The sequence below is a fragment of the Larus michahellis genome, chromosome 14 (assembly GCF_964199755.1).
Source record: "Larus michahellis chromosome 14, bLarMic1.1, whole genome shotgun sequence".
NCBI classification, from domain to species: domain Eukaryota; kingdom Metazoa; phylum Chordata; class Aves; order Charadriiformes; family Laridae; genus Larus; species Larus michahellis.
The window spans coordinates 2,529,390-2,543,462 of NC_133909.1; the positions used below are offsets into that span (position 1 = coordinate 2,529,390).

The 14,073-nt window shown below is 56.4% G+C and overlaps 1 protein-coding gene and 1 pseudogene across 2 annotated transcripts in view; both read right to left on the reverse strand.

Moving 5' to 3' along the window:
* Positions 1-598: 598 nt before the first annotated feature.
* LOC141751295 (tektin-3-like) overlaps positions 599-14,073 on the reverse strand; it is a 29,838-nt gene continuing 16,363 nt past the window's right edge. Inside the window, exons 3-11 of one of the 2 annotated variants that reach the window (XM_074607844.1) lie at positions 10,635-11,438; positions 8,071-8,153; positions 6,795-7,409; positions 6,154-6,237; positions 5,431-5,501; positions 5,006-5,149; positions 3,909-4,131; positions 2,541-2,695; positions 599-949 (exon numbers count right to left, since the gene is read on the reverse strand). In XM_074607844.1, the coding sequence (XP_074463945.1) occupies positions 733-949; positions 2,541-2,695; positions 3,909-4,131; positions 5,006-5,149; positions 5,431-5,501; positions 6,154-6,237; positions 6,795-7,373 (1,473 nt within the window). In that variant the 5' untranslated portion in view covers positions 7,374-7,409; positions 8,071-8,153; positions 10,635-11,438 and the 3' untranslated portion in view covers positions 599-732. Of the gene's footprint in view, positions 950-2,540; positions 2,696-3,908; positions 4,132-5,005; positions 5,150-5,430; positions 5,502-6,153; positions 6,238-6,794; positions 7,410-8,070; positions 9,750-10,634; positions 11,439-14,073 lie in introns of those variants that run through there. The other variant, XM_074607843.1, reaches the window with a different exon arrangement.
* LOC141751296 (RING finger protein 222-like) lies at positions 10,743-11,407 on the reverse strand (annotated as a pseudogene).

Sequence of the window (14,073 nt, forward strand, 5' to 3'; positions counted from 1 at the left end):
GATGCCAAGGTTGGAGGGACGGGGTGCCAGCGAGGGCCTGTTGCTCTGAGACGTGCTGGTGACGCTGCCTCACGCTTGAAGTCTTGGAGAGATGAGCCGGGGGCTCCTGAGGTCACAGGAGCCAGGAGGGAAACACCAGTGCAATACCCCAAAGGAATCAAGGGGTGTTCCTGGAAGAAGGTGGTATTTGAAAAGTCATGGCATCAGGTGAAGTCCCCGGGCACTGGAAAAAGGGAAACATTGCACCCATTTCTAAAAAGGGTGGAAAGGAGGGTACGGACCTGTCGGCGTCACCTCTGTGGCTGGGAAGGTCATGGGGCAGGTCCTCCTAAAAGCCACGCTAAGGCCCACGGAGGACAAGGAGGTGAATCAAGACATGGCTTCACACTCTGCTTTTTCCACATCAGACTCCAAACGAGGAGGACGCGACACTTTTTCTCCTAAAATCACAGACCGAATGGGTAGGAATGAATCCCCGTGGGTGGATTTGCTCTTAGTTGCGTCCAGGATATTTTCAGTTACTTTCTGTCACGCCGTGAAAGAGCAGTGGAAAGAGAAAAAACAAAGGGAAAAAAAAAATACTCCTGCTAGACCATGTGACATGCAAAGTGATAATTTAATTTCTACCCAGGCTTCCATCAGGAAGTGGAAGTTTAATCTTGTAATTTTCAAAGCATATAGAGAAAACTGATAACTGTGGCAACGGATGCCGTGGGGTGGGCTGAGCCCAGCCTAGATGGGACCCAGCAGCCGCGCGGTGCTGGGAAAGGTCTTGTGCATCCCCATGCACTTCTCCTGGTCAATGAAGAGGGAGCTGGCTTTGACGGCCAGGTCATGCTGCAGGACCGCCTTGGCGCGAACCAGCATTTGCAAGGTGTCCTGGCTGTCTCTCAGCTGCTGCTGAAGAGTCTGCACCGTCTCATGGATGTCACGGACCTCGTTGACAAGGCTGGAAAACAGCAAGGAGCCCTCATTAGAAGTCCTGTCACGTGGGTGGTTTCTAGCATGGCATTACTGATGGGCCCCTGGGGCATGGGTTTTCCCCCTTCAGTGCGCTCAGACTCGCTCGGACCCCCCCTGTTTGTGGCAGATCCATGGGGAAGCTGAGGGCAGAGCTCCTGGGGGTCTCGGCGGGGAGGCACAGTGAATGTCTGCTCAAAGGCTTCTGCAATTCGCAGCCGCGTCTGCCAGAGCAGGTGGTGCCACCAAGCAGAGGGACAAGCAGCTGTGGTTTCCCGTTCCTGTTCGGTTTTGTGGGTTTCTTGGCTCCCCCTCCTGGATTTCCCCGGGCAAGGGTCCTCCCCACACCCACGGGTGCACGCGCAGCGAAAGAGGACAGCTGGGAGAGGCTAAAAGTGAAGGTGAAACAAGTGGAGGATGGAACAAAGGATGGCGTGAGAGATGCTAAACAGGCTCTGGGGCTGGGTTTAAATTGCTTTGAAAAGGCTTCCCAGGGAGCCTCACCCAGCGGGCTGCCAGGAGGAGGTGTGAAGTTCAGGGTGCCTGATCCTCCCCAGCCCCTCGGGGTGCAATGCCAAAGAGCTCCCTCTGTCCTTGACAGGATTTCCAGTGTCCCCAGGGGAGGTGAGCACAGCCCTCACTGCTTCTCCGTGTGGTGCACAGAATCCCAGGCTGGCGGGGGTTGGCAGGGACCTCTGGAGATCACCCAGTCCAACCCCCTGCCAGAGCAGGGTCACCCACAGCAGGTGGCACAGGAACGCCTCCAGGCGGGTTTGGGATGTCTCCAGAGACGGAGACTCCACCACCTCTCGGGGCAGCCTGTGCCAGGGCTCTGCCACCCTCACAGCAAAGAAGTTCCTCCTCGTGTTTAGGTGGAACTCCCTATGCTCAAGTTTGTGCCCGTTACCCTTGTCCTGTCCCCGGGCACCACTGAAAAGAGCCTGGCCCCATCCTCCTGACACCCCCCCTTTCAGTATTGATAAGCGTTGAGAAGGTGCCCCCTCAGGCGTCTTTCTTCCAGCCTGAAGGGACCCAAATCCCTCAGCCTTTCTTCACAAGAGAGGTGTTCCAGTCCCCTCATCCTCTTGGTAGCCATTTGGTGTCCCCTCTCCAGCAGTTCCCTGTCCTTCTGGAACTGGGGAGCCCAGCACTGGACACAGCACCTTGCACAGCAGCTGCACCCTTGCGGTTACCCAAAAGGAAGGACCTAAGAGCTCTCAGCATGAGCCTGTTGGAGAGTAAAGGGCTTGTCCTTCAAACCTGAGCCCATCCAGCCGCCGGGAAGCAGGCAGGAGAGAAGACGGGGTTGACGCAAGTAGGAAAAATCCGGCCCCTCATGGGGTGGCATCAGGCCGCCCCCGGCCATGGGGTACAGCCTCCGTTGTGGGCGCAGAGCTCTCCCAGCACCCAAAGGCTGGGATACCCGCTCATTGCTTTTGATTATGTCGGTGCACTTATGGAAGGACTCTTTAGGAAAAAAAAGCAACCCCCCATGATTAATGTTGTCATCCAGCGATGCTCCTGAGTGCTACCACCCGTGAGCCCTCGAGATCCCTGCCAGCCCCGCGCTCCTGCCTTACCGCAGCTGGGCAGTGTCCCGGCACAGCTCCATGTTTGGCCTCCGAGTGCGCTGGTCCAGCCGGGTCTGAGCCACCTTTAATGGAGGCCCCTGGTCCCTAATGGCCTTTTGGATGGCTTCTATATTCCTCTCGGTCTGGAATATTTCCTGCACTGTCTGGCGTAAGAAAGAAACACATGCATAAATTTAAAAAATGTATTCTCCAGCGGCAACGTGATTTCCCTTTTCTGCCATCCATCTGCAGAAAAAAACCAAGTTCAATTAGCAGACCCCGGGCTCAGACTGCTCTCACTCTGCCATAGATGGAGGCACAGATCCAGCAGCCATTTCTCTGCGGGGAAAAGCCTCTCTTTGCTCTTGCTGTCACATCAGAGGAGGTTTTGGAGCAGTGACGGATCTACTGAATTACCCGCTCCCCAAAATTACTGCTTGCAGGAACTGATCATCACTAGCAACTAACAGAGGGCAGGTTTTTGGTGGATGCTCGCTGAAGGATGTGGCACCAGCCCGCGATGCTGCAAGCCCAGTTTCTGCTCGGTTAATCTGTGCCGAGCACTTTTCAGGCAGCTTTCCATGAGAGCCAGTGGTGCGAGCCTGCTGCCCATCGCTGATCTCCACTTCATCTGCTTGGCGGAGCAAACACACCGATACCTGTGCAGCAACCACAGAGTGCTGAGACCGAAAACACGTCCTTGGAGGAGCAGCAAAGCTGCAAACCCCACAGCAGACACCCCAGCAGAGTCCCAGTAAAGCCCTTCTGCAGGGCAGCCAGCGCCTCTGAAGTAACTAGCGCTGATGCAAGTAGCGCTGGCATTTTCTGCTGGAAATCCCTGTGCTAGCAGGCTGTCAGCTGGGATGAGCAACGGGCAGTATCCCTTGGGATGAAATTACACTGCCAACTCATCCTGCTCCAAGAAGAAAGTCCCCAAGAAAGCTGGGCAGGGGCTGTTTGCAAGGGCATGTAGCGAGAGGACGAGGGGCAATGGTTTCAACTAGAGCAGGGCGGGTTTAGATGAGACATTAGGCAGAAGTTCTTTGCACTGAGGGTGGTGAGACACTGGCCCAGGTTGCCCAGAGAGGTGGAGGAGGCCCCATCCCTGGAGACATTCAAGGCCAGGCTGCATGAGGCTCTGAGCAACCTGATCCAGTTGAAGATGTCCCTGCTGACTGCAGGGGGTTGGACTAGGTGGCCTTGAGAGGTCCCTTCACACCCAACACATCCTATGACTCCATGATTCTAAATGATGCTATAACCAGGTTCTTGTGGTGACCGTTCCTCTGCTGGGGCCAGGTCTGCGTGGAGGGTCGCGCTTTGGAGGTGTCACCGGGAAGTGACAGTGTCACACCAAAAGGGAGGGGTTCAGGCTACCTTGGCCAGGTGGGTCTGAATCTTTCTCTTGGCATCGGCCGTCTCGGCGATGCGGTTGGTGAAGGCGCCGTTCACGGTGTTGAACTGCCGCCACATCTGGCTGTCCGTCACCGCCAGCAGGTTCTCGATGTCGTCCCGCAGCTTGGCGGAGGCCGCCCGCTCGCTCTGGGAGCGGAGGATGTTGTTGTTGGTGAACTTGGCCCAGGACTGCGGCACCGAGATCCTGGGGGGGAAAAGGAGAGGCCCCCGGTAAGCTGGATGTGGGCAGGCATGGACCCTGCCAGGGAGCAGCGTGGATTCACTATAGCTTAAATCTACACTTTTAATTGGACTGTATGTCATAGTTTAACCCCAGCCAGCAGCCAGGACCACGCGTGCGCTGGTGCAGTTCTCCCCCTTCCCCCCAGAAGGGAGAAGAGGGAGAAAAGGAGGGGAAAGGGAAAGGGAAAAACTCGTGGGTGGAGATAAGGACAGTTTAATAGAACAGTAACAGAAACCAATAATAATAATAATAATAATAATAATAATAATAGTAATAATGATAATAATAATAATAATGACACAAGTCACTCTCACCACCCAGTGAACTGGCACCTTCCCGAGCCCCGACCGCATATTCCCACCCCGCACCAACCCCCATTTATATCCTGAGCATGGCATCTATGGTACGGAATATTCCGTTGGCCTTTCCCTTGTTCTGCCTATGCTCCTCCTCACTTCTATGGGAAGCTGAAAAGAGTCCTTGAAAAGTATAAACATCGCCTAGCAACAACTAAGACACATCTTTGAAAATATGCATAAACTTAAGGAGCTGTTTCAGCAGAGGTGCTCCCCTGAATTAATTGGCAGGCTGATCTCTCAACCCCTGGTAGAATGTTTAATGAGGTGGGACTGGCTTTCACCCTCTGGATGTTTGGCATCCAACTGTCAGCAGAGGGTTGTGCTCCCTTTCCGGGGAGCGGAGAGAAATGACCGCTCTGAGGGAGGTGTCTCCAGGCGGGATGGATCTGGGTTGGGGACAAGCAGCTCCCTGCCAGGGAGAGGCACCGCGTATCCTGGGGACAGCTTGCTGCTGGGGACCGACAGCGTGCACTCACGTGGCATCGACCTGTTCCACCCCTCGGTAGTAACTGATGCCCTGGGAGGTGTTCATCAGGTGGTGGCACCTGTCGTCGATCCGGTGGGCCACCTGCTTGTTGGCCAGGTCCTTCTCCAGGTTGTGCTGGGCCGCCCGGTTGGACCTTCAACATGCAAACAGCAGCCATCGGTGGGGACGTACGGGTGGAATGGCTTCCTCCCCGTTCCACTCCCCACAGCAGCTCCCGGCCACCCGCGCAGCTCTGTCCTCCCACGAGCATCACCGCCCGCATGCCATGGAGCCTCCATGGGCTTTACGCCTGCGGGGTGTGGGGATAGACAGGCTTCTTCTGGGGGTTCACATCTGCTGGGGTTCTGCTGGGCTTCTGCTGTGACCACAAATGCACATCAGCCCTACGACATGAGAGAAGGAGCTCCTCCTTACGTGATCTGGGCTTTGGCCTTGTCCAGGAACTGCTGCATCTTCTCCTGGCACGACCTGATGACATCGACTTCCTGGGCAAAGGCAAAAGAGGACCCCATCAGCGTCCATACTCACTCGTCCTGGTCACACTCCTCCCCTTGCACCTCTCCAACCCTGCACACAGCAAGAACTTGCCTGCTTGTCTTCCTGCCCAAAGCAAACAGGCAGGAAAACTCACAGCTGAGCCTGCGCACAGCGCCCTGGAGGGGACAGAAGGGTGCTGTGGCTGCAGCCACGGCCTTTGCGTTCCCTTTCAGGGTGGGTCAATAAGGATTTTTTCACCTTGACCTCAGTGTCAATCAGTGGTTAGTCCCACTACACGGACAGGGACACATCCTGGTGTGGACAGGCAGAGCGGTTCCCTGGACCACTACACACCTCCGTCCCCAGATCAGCACCTGCCCTTTTTGCTCCCAAAATGTTTTCCTCCCCAGGAGGAATCCCATCCGTACGGGACAAGAGGAGATGGACTTGACTTCGGTGTAAATGCCCAGGCTGAATTTCTGAGACACATTCAGCTCCACCGGAGGAAGTGTGTTGCTCTCAGCTCACTTGACTTCAGCACAAACCCATTGCCTTTGTGAAGCTCCGGCTGCTGGAGGCAGGTGATCAGTGCTCCAAATCCCATAACTTTGAAATCCAGTAAAAATAGCTTCAACGCATGATCTGAGTTGCCCAACTTACTGTTAAGAGCTGTTCCTCCACGTTGTCGTGGACCAGGTCGATGCCCATCCTCTTCTCCCGCTGAAGTAAGCACTCCTGAGCGACCTGTTGGGGACACGCCATCACCGCTGGCTGCAGGGGCAGGGCTCTCTATGGGGACCGTCCCCATCTCCAATAATGTAAGAAAAGAAATTCTAGGTGGGCACGGAGATGACAAGAGGGGGAAAAAAGTGGCCCGGGACAGCTGGTTTTGCAGAAAAAAAGCAGCCGAGCTGCAACATCAGCATTAAACCATCATGAGGGAGCAGACGTGTCCCTGGTGCAGCCACAGCTGAAACGGGTACCTGTGTCAGCCTTGACGCCCACCTCGCCAGAGCCTCGTGGTAAGACACGGGCTTTTGTCTCCCAAACCGGGATTTTGGATGTACCACTTCTAAAAATATTGAGTTAAGCAAACGCAGCTTTGACGTGCTCAGCCTGTGCTGATAGGGGATCCAGCAGATGGCAAGGGGGGTTTGTTTACTACTAACTTAACTAATGGCCTCTTAATAACAACTTTCTAGACGTTCCGGAGCTGCAGTGAAACTTAATGAGACGTTTGAAGGGCTGCAGATGTTTCAGCAGTAGGCTACAGCTTGCAGCGTGCCGGGACGGGTGCTTACCCGGAGAGGGGCCTCCGCCTCGGCCAAGGCTCTCTCCAGCCTGGTCTTCACCTCTGTGAGCGCGTTGGTCTCCCCGATCACCTCATCTAGCTCGTGGCAGAGCTCCGATTTCCAAAACGCGATGTCATTGGCGCGCACTCCCAGGTTTTTGGTGCTTTCTACTTGCGTTTTCTTGGTCTGCTGGTATTTGTGGTCAATGATGCGGGAGGTATCGGCTCTCAGGCGCTCCGCGTTCTTCTGGGAGGTCTCCGACTCCCTGTAATTGGTCACGTTGGACTTGTACCAGTCTTCAGGGGTGTAGCGGGTGAAGACGGTGGTTCTGGTGGAAACAGATGGAAGCTTCTCGCCGGCGGTTATCCCCTGGGAACTCTTGGAAAAGGCAGCCAAAGTTGGTTTGCTGGCAGCCGTTTTGTAGTAGGTGCTGGGCATCCAAGGGAGGCTGTAGCTCTGAGGCAAGGGGCGGTAAGGAAATCGGTTCTTATAGCTTGATGCCATGGTGTGGATGGCAGGGAGAAACCTGGTGGGTATGGCTCTGGGATGGGCGAACTTTGCTGGTAAGGGAGAGCCGACAGACTCCATGCTTGACTGCTGCTATTCGTGTGTCCCGTCCGTGTCCTGCACAGAGGAGGAGAGAGAGGACAACCTCAGCAACCTCCTGCACTTGCCTTACTTCTTACAGCAACACCCGCAACTTCAAACACAAACAGCGACGCACAGAGCGCCCTCACAGCGCCTGAACAGGCCTAAACCCCTTGAAAACAAATCCCTCCTGACAGCATCCCAAACATTTGGATATAAAAGCGTTTGACTTGGTTGTTAGTATCTAGCATCAGGTCTTGGAATGCGGAGAAAAACAAATCACGGCCGTAAGGAGAATGACAGATACCGTGCCTTCCTTTTCCTTAAATCTGTCAATCCAGTCAAACTGGAGTTGCTCATTCTCTGCTGTTCCTTTGTTTCTTTTGGCTGGCGTATCTGCTGATCTTCTGATATTCCAGAGGTCATTTTCTCTGTAAAAGTTCCATTCCCAGCCCCGAGGGCTGCGTCCCTTTTGGACACACATCTGCTACTGGCCCAGCGCCATTTGTGGGTGGGTGAGGGACTCCATCCTCACCCCCTCTATCTTCCCTTGCCTTAAATGCTGGAGTGAGGAGCCTGCAGGTGAGCTGAGCTTTGCAGGACTATATCCAAATTTGACCCCCCCACACCCCTATTTCAGCCTCAAAAGAGGGGCCGCCTCTTGCCTTGCAAAGGAGGAAAGGTGTCGATGGCTCACCTGGTGTAAGATCAGTGTGCGTGGGAAGGAGATGGCCCACAGTCTTTTCAGAGCGCTTGGGAAACACCAGCCTTGCAGTAGCCCTAGGAGGAATGGCCACACATGAAGATTTTGCTACCAAGAATTGCATATTGTCCTCTCCAGCTTGAGGCTGTCAATCGATGGTTATCAGCAAGATAAGGCAGGGGGCCACCAAACACACCTCATCTGAGGACAAACACTCCGGAGGGGTACGTGGTGCTCGGTACGAAGCTCTTGTGAGGTTACAAGTGTCACCCACGGGCAGGAATAAGTCCCTCAATACGGCTGTTGTAGCCAGCCTGACGTGTCCTTCCCCTAACACCGTCCCGTCCCCACTGCTCCCAGCCTGGCTCGGAGCCCCAGGGGAAGATGAGGACACGGGTGTGCTACAGCAAGATCCCTGATGGGAGTGGCTGTGGGACAGGCAGCGGGAAACTCACACCCTCAAATTTAGCAGAAAAAGAAGCTTTTGCAAACACGACCCTCTGAGGCAGTTTGGCAGAACCGAGGACGAAATGTCTGCGCTCAGGTCCAACAGAAACCACCGTGTGTGCCGCTTCCCACAAACCGCTCCCTTCAGCCCTTTTGTCCCGGCTAGGGATAAATGACGGCGCTTTCCCTAGCTCCGTGCCGCTTTATACCTGAGAAACGGCCTTGGGAGGGTGGGAGGCAGCTTCCCTGGCTCCCACCCCCACAAATAAACTCTGCCCTTTCAGATACTGACAGACACACGTTTAGGAAAGGGAGGGAAAACCCCTTGGGAACGGCCCAGGGCTACTTTTCCCTGCATTTCCAGCTGAAATAAATGCCCCTGCATCCCCCTTGGGATAAGCCATCCCAGGGCGACACTTTGTGCCATCCCTGAACACGGACACAACGACAGGAGCCCCGACCACCTCATCCGGGTACATTTAGAGGAGAGAAGAGATATGGAGGGGGATTAGGAGAATGACCCGGTTTTTTCCCTCCCAGTTCAGGGACACACTCACCCTGCAGAGGCTTGGGGGTGTGCGGGGGGGGCTGCTACTCAGTGCTGTGCTGTCAGGTTGGGTGGCAGCACTGCCAGACACTGCAGCATCCCCAGTGCCCTCTGTGTCACAGAACCAGGGCAGCGTTGCCGCTGGCGCAGGGTGCTCAGTAACCGGGTTCTACGCGGGCAACTCCCTGCAGCCGCTCTGGCAACCCGAGGCAGCCGTTGGGCAACGCATTGCTCTGGATGGGCGAGCCGGGGCCAGCCCTGGGCAAGAAAATACCCTCACATGGCATCCTAGATCCTGCCCTGGACAACCTACTGCCCTCCATGGGCAGGTTTTGCAGCCCCTGGGCAACCAGGTGCAGCTTTTGGGCAACTGTTGAGTGGCTTAGTCCTATAATTTGGTTTTCCGTAGTCCTGCAAGAAGCAGGGAGATGGACTCGATGATCCTCATGGGTCTCTCTCGACTTGAGACGTTCTATGATCCTATGAACTCACGGCCCTCAGTGGGCAACCCAGTGCCACCCCTGGGCAAGTCAGTGCAGACTGCGTGCATCCTAGTGCCTTTGCTGGGCAACTTGATCCCTTGCCTGGACAACCCCCAGCACCGTCAATGGGCAACCCAAATCTAGCTTGCTGACTGATGTTGATAGCATTCGGCATGCTACGCTGCAAAATCGAGCGGCTATTGATTTTTTGCTGTTAGCTCAGGGTCATGGATGTGAAGGTTTTGAAGGTATGTGTTGTATGAACTTTTCCGACCACTCATCATCCATTCATAAGCAGTTACGGGAGCTGAAGGATAACATGTCCAAATTAAAAGTGGTCAAAAATGGTTTCGATGATTGGTTAAGCTCATGGGGTATAACGGGATGGTTATCAGATTTACTAAAGCAAGGGCTCATGCTATTGTTGGTTATATTATTATTGATTATGGCAGCCTCGTGTGTTCTCCGCAAAGTGACTGACATGATAGAAAATGCCATGCATAAGGTCTGGCTGGCTCAAGAAGAAAAAGGGGGTATTGTAGGAATGTATCTGAGAGAAAACAGCCATGTGAGCCAGCCTCCCTACTGTGAGAGATTAGATTAAGAGCAAAACAGGCGGTAGAAGATGGAATTAGTACATGGGAAAAACGGGAACTGAGAAGGTAGAAAACATGTTGTGCTAATGACTAAGCAATTTACTATGCGAATTCTTGTAACCAATCTGATGTGTGAACGAACTGCATGCACAGCGCGTGGACAGTGTAACTCGCTGATCAGAAATAAGCGAGTCGCGTGTACGGCTACAACACAGGGTATAAAAGATGATGATCGGTGCTTAATAAACGGCTTCTGTTGATTCACATTGGATCGTCTGGAGTCCAGTTATTTCTCCTCAACAGGGTGCGGGAGGAGAAGCCATGCTCTCTGCTAAGACACTAGGGGAACCCACTAGCAGGGTTTGACCAGCCACATTTTAACCAAAAGAGGCAGAAAATGCCAGCGACGACACTGTGAGCACCCGGAGATCTGCAGAAAGGTCTGAAAGTCCGTTCAGTCCCTGGCCAGATGAGAGAGAGCTTCACCTGGAGCTGCTTCTGGACTTTCTCATGGGATCTTTTGAGAGAGGTCCCAGCCCTAGCTCTGTCCCAGCATCAGTGACACCTCCAGCATCTGAGCTGATCCCATCCCTGCTATGAGTCCCTCTTCACCAGCAGCAGCCGAGGGAGCACAGCCGCCAGCATGGCCACCGTCAAGACGAGCTGGACGGCGAGGGCGATGGGCGACTGGCAGCATTTCACCCCCAGGGCCGAGCTGGATGACACCGAGCTTCGTGTTTCTGTTCTGCTTCTCCTCCCCAGGGAGCTGCAGTCCACATCCACCAGTGGCATCCCATGGTCACTGATGACAAAGATGTGGGCTTCCCGCGCCAGCTCTCCTGGGAGCCCCTGCGAGTCCATGGGGCTGTTCCCCATGCTGCAGCACCGGCCGGAGCTCTGCACCGGCATCACAAAATGGCTGGGCACCACCAAGGTGTTGCTGGCCTCCAATTTGGTCAGATGGGACAAGGAGGAAGGTGACAGAGGCATCTCCAGGGCCCGGAGGTTGGTGCCTGCCTTGGGTGGCCATACGGCCGCCTTCTTGCTGAGGAAAGTCACGTAGCGGCAGATGGGCAGATGATGCTGCTCTGGACCTGGCCGTCAAGCTTGGCGGAGAGCAAGCACTTCACCAGGCAGTCGTGGCAGAAGGTGTGCCCGCAGCTGAGCTGGCGGTGCATGGCCTCCAGAGGGTGGAACTTCTCGTAGCACATGGGGCACTCGGCCGGGGGTCCCTCCTTGCTGGACGAGGCCTCAGACATCCCTGCTCTGTCGGCCACAGGCGCTCCCCACCTGCGAGGAAGAGGCACGATGGGTTAATAAGGTTGAAACAATTAGCATGATCCATCTCTTCATCTCTCCTCCTCCTCCCTGCTCTCTTGCTTTTGCCCTCTTGCCCCTAACAGATGCAGTTGACAGCTACTAGGCATCCTCTCAACAAGACAGGGCATTTTCAGGAGCATTACGCCTCTCAGTGTGGCCCTTGGGGCAAGAGAGAGATGACGGGAGGACCCCAGCTCCAGAGCCAGCGGGGGCAACAATCCCCGGCTGCAAAATCACATGCACGAGCCCCTGGATGGACGTGCTCGGCACGTGGTACAGATAAAGCAGGTTCAGCTTGTGTCACGAGTGCCTCCGTGCACTGCTGCCAGCTCCAGGTGCACGGGAGGTGGGAACTCCCATCCCACAAAGAAACCTGCCATGGAAAGGGAGATGCTCCCATCCCAGGGGACACAGAGGGGCCAGCGGGAGCAGGGAGAGGCCAGGGCAGTGGGACAGGTGGGAGCACAGGACCCCCCGGGGATGGAGAGGGGGCGTGCTGGACCCGGGGCAGGCAGCGAGCACCCACGCCAGGCTCCTTCCAGGCTGCTGGAGGATGTCCCAGGCTGGTGGCCAGGCCACAGCCATCTCCAGGCTGTGCTCCTCATGCTGGAGCATGGTGTGGTCAGCAAGCCCCGGAGCCCAGCGTCTCCTCTCAGTCAGTGCAGGGAGGGCAGAGCCCAGCCATCCTGCCTGGCCCCTGCCCCAGCCTGGGGCGCCAGGGGGAGCGCGGGGCCGCTGGGATCCCCAGACCCGCGTCTGGGCTGGGTCTGAAGCTCTGCCGTGCGTCTCCCAGGGCAGGGAGCATTCATGCAGCGGCTCAAGGAAGGGAGAGGGGAGCGGGAAGAAGGGAGAGAGGAGAGGGGAAAAGGGAGAAGGGAGCGGGAGATGGGTGAAGGGTGGAGGAAGAGAGGAGAGGGGAAAGGGGAGAGGAGAGAGGGGAGAGGGGAGGAGGGATGCTCAGCTCAGCTCCTTTCTCTTAAAACCTGAGCTTCATAAAACCTGCAGGTTTTTCCAGACCTTGCAGCATTGTCAGACCCGACCCAACCTGCACCCCTTTTCTCACGCATGACTGTGCCCATGGGCATCCTCACAGCTGTCTCTGGAGGTTTTGCCATCCCCTCCTTGGCTGACCTCCTCTTCCTTGGGAGCCATCCCCTGCGCCAGGACGGTCACAAGAACACAACAAACCATCCCCTCCCAATCAAAGAGAAGAAAGATGCAGGCTCCTGCTCTGCTTTAAGAGGGATCAGGGACCTGGTCCCCCAGAGTGCTGCAGAAGGAGACCCTGACCCTGTGCACCAGCTCCTCTGTGCCCCCAAAGCCCCCTTACCTGCTGCAGGGCACCAGGGCAGGAGCCCCTCCATGCACTCCACTGCTGTCCCCAGAAGCGGGGCTGGCCGTGCCCCAGCACCGAGCACCAGCTGGGGAGGGGACTGGGACACCTATCTAACACGGAGGTGTTGGCTGCGCATGTCATGCGGGTGCGTTGCGCAGAAGCTGGAGCAGGGACAGGGCCAGCTCCCGGGGATTGAATGCGGAGGAACTCGTTCCCCGTTTCAAAGGCCTGATATTTGCCTGGTTGGCCAGGGAGGGGGCGAGGAGCCAGTGTCAGGCGTCGGAGGGCAGGGACAGGCAGCACGGTCCTGCCTGCGTTCCCTCATGTGATGGGCACCTGTAGTCGGGCTCATCCCTGAGCTCAAACCCCAATGAAACAGTCGCTAAAGGGGATGTCGGGAGCCCAGAATCCCTCTGTTGCTGCAGAGCAGGGTGACCGGCAGCACCCTGCACCAGGGCTGGGCTCCTGCCAAACAATTCTTGCCTCCAGCCGCCACAGCTCCCTGTTCCTCGCCCTGGCCACACCTTCATCCCTACGCCCCCTCCCCTCCTCATCCCCCAAACACTCCGCACTCCAGCCCTGCGCTCCCCGCCCTACACCATCAGACGCTCACCCAAGCACCGGTGTGGCAGCACACAGCCCAGCAAACACACTCCAGCAGGCTCGAGGGACACTGCTGCCTTGAACCTGCCCTGGAGGGGGTTTCCAGCATCTTTGGGAACTGCAGTCCAGGCAGCGGCAGGAGCCCTGTGGGCTCAGGGCAGGCAGAAGCCCCGAGCTTGGCCATCTCAGCAGCCGCAGGTGGCTCATGAGTCACTGTTTGGCCAGGTGCCGGCTGGAAACACACATGGAGAAGGTTCCCTGTGGCCTTACATGTGTCCCAGGGTGCTGCCCATCCCTCGCTCGACCCCCAGGCGAGAACCTGAGAGGTGTCTCCCCTGCAAAGCCTTGAAAAAACTGCCACGGGGTGGGTCACTCCTCCCACAGTCTCGACTCTTTCCAGCCACCCCTGCCACCCCTCAGCCCGGCCAGTGGCCACGGGGCTGCCAGCCCACACTCAGGCTTGCTGAGCAGCTCCACAGGGAAGTGAGGATGAGACTCCCAGAGCAGGCACAGTGACCCCAAGGCGCCCCGCCTGCACGCCTTCCCCAGCTCTGGCTGTGGCAGTGCAGCCACGGGACCTGGATTTGAACCATCAAGGGGCCCCAATGGCCTGCAGGGCCTGGAGTCTCCATCATGGAAAGCCTTCCGGAGAACCCTGACATAGCG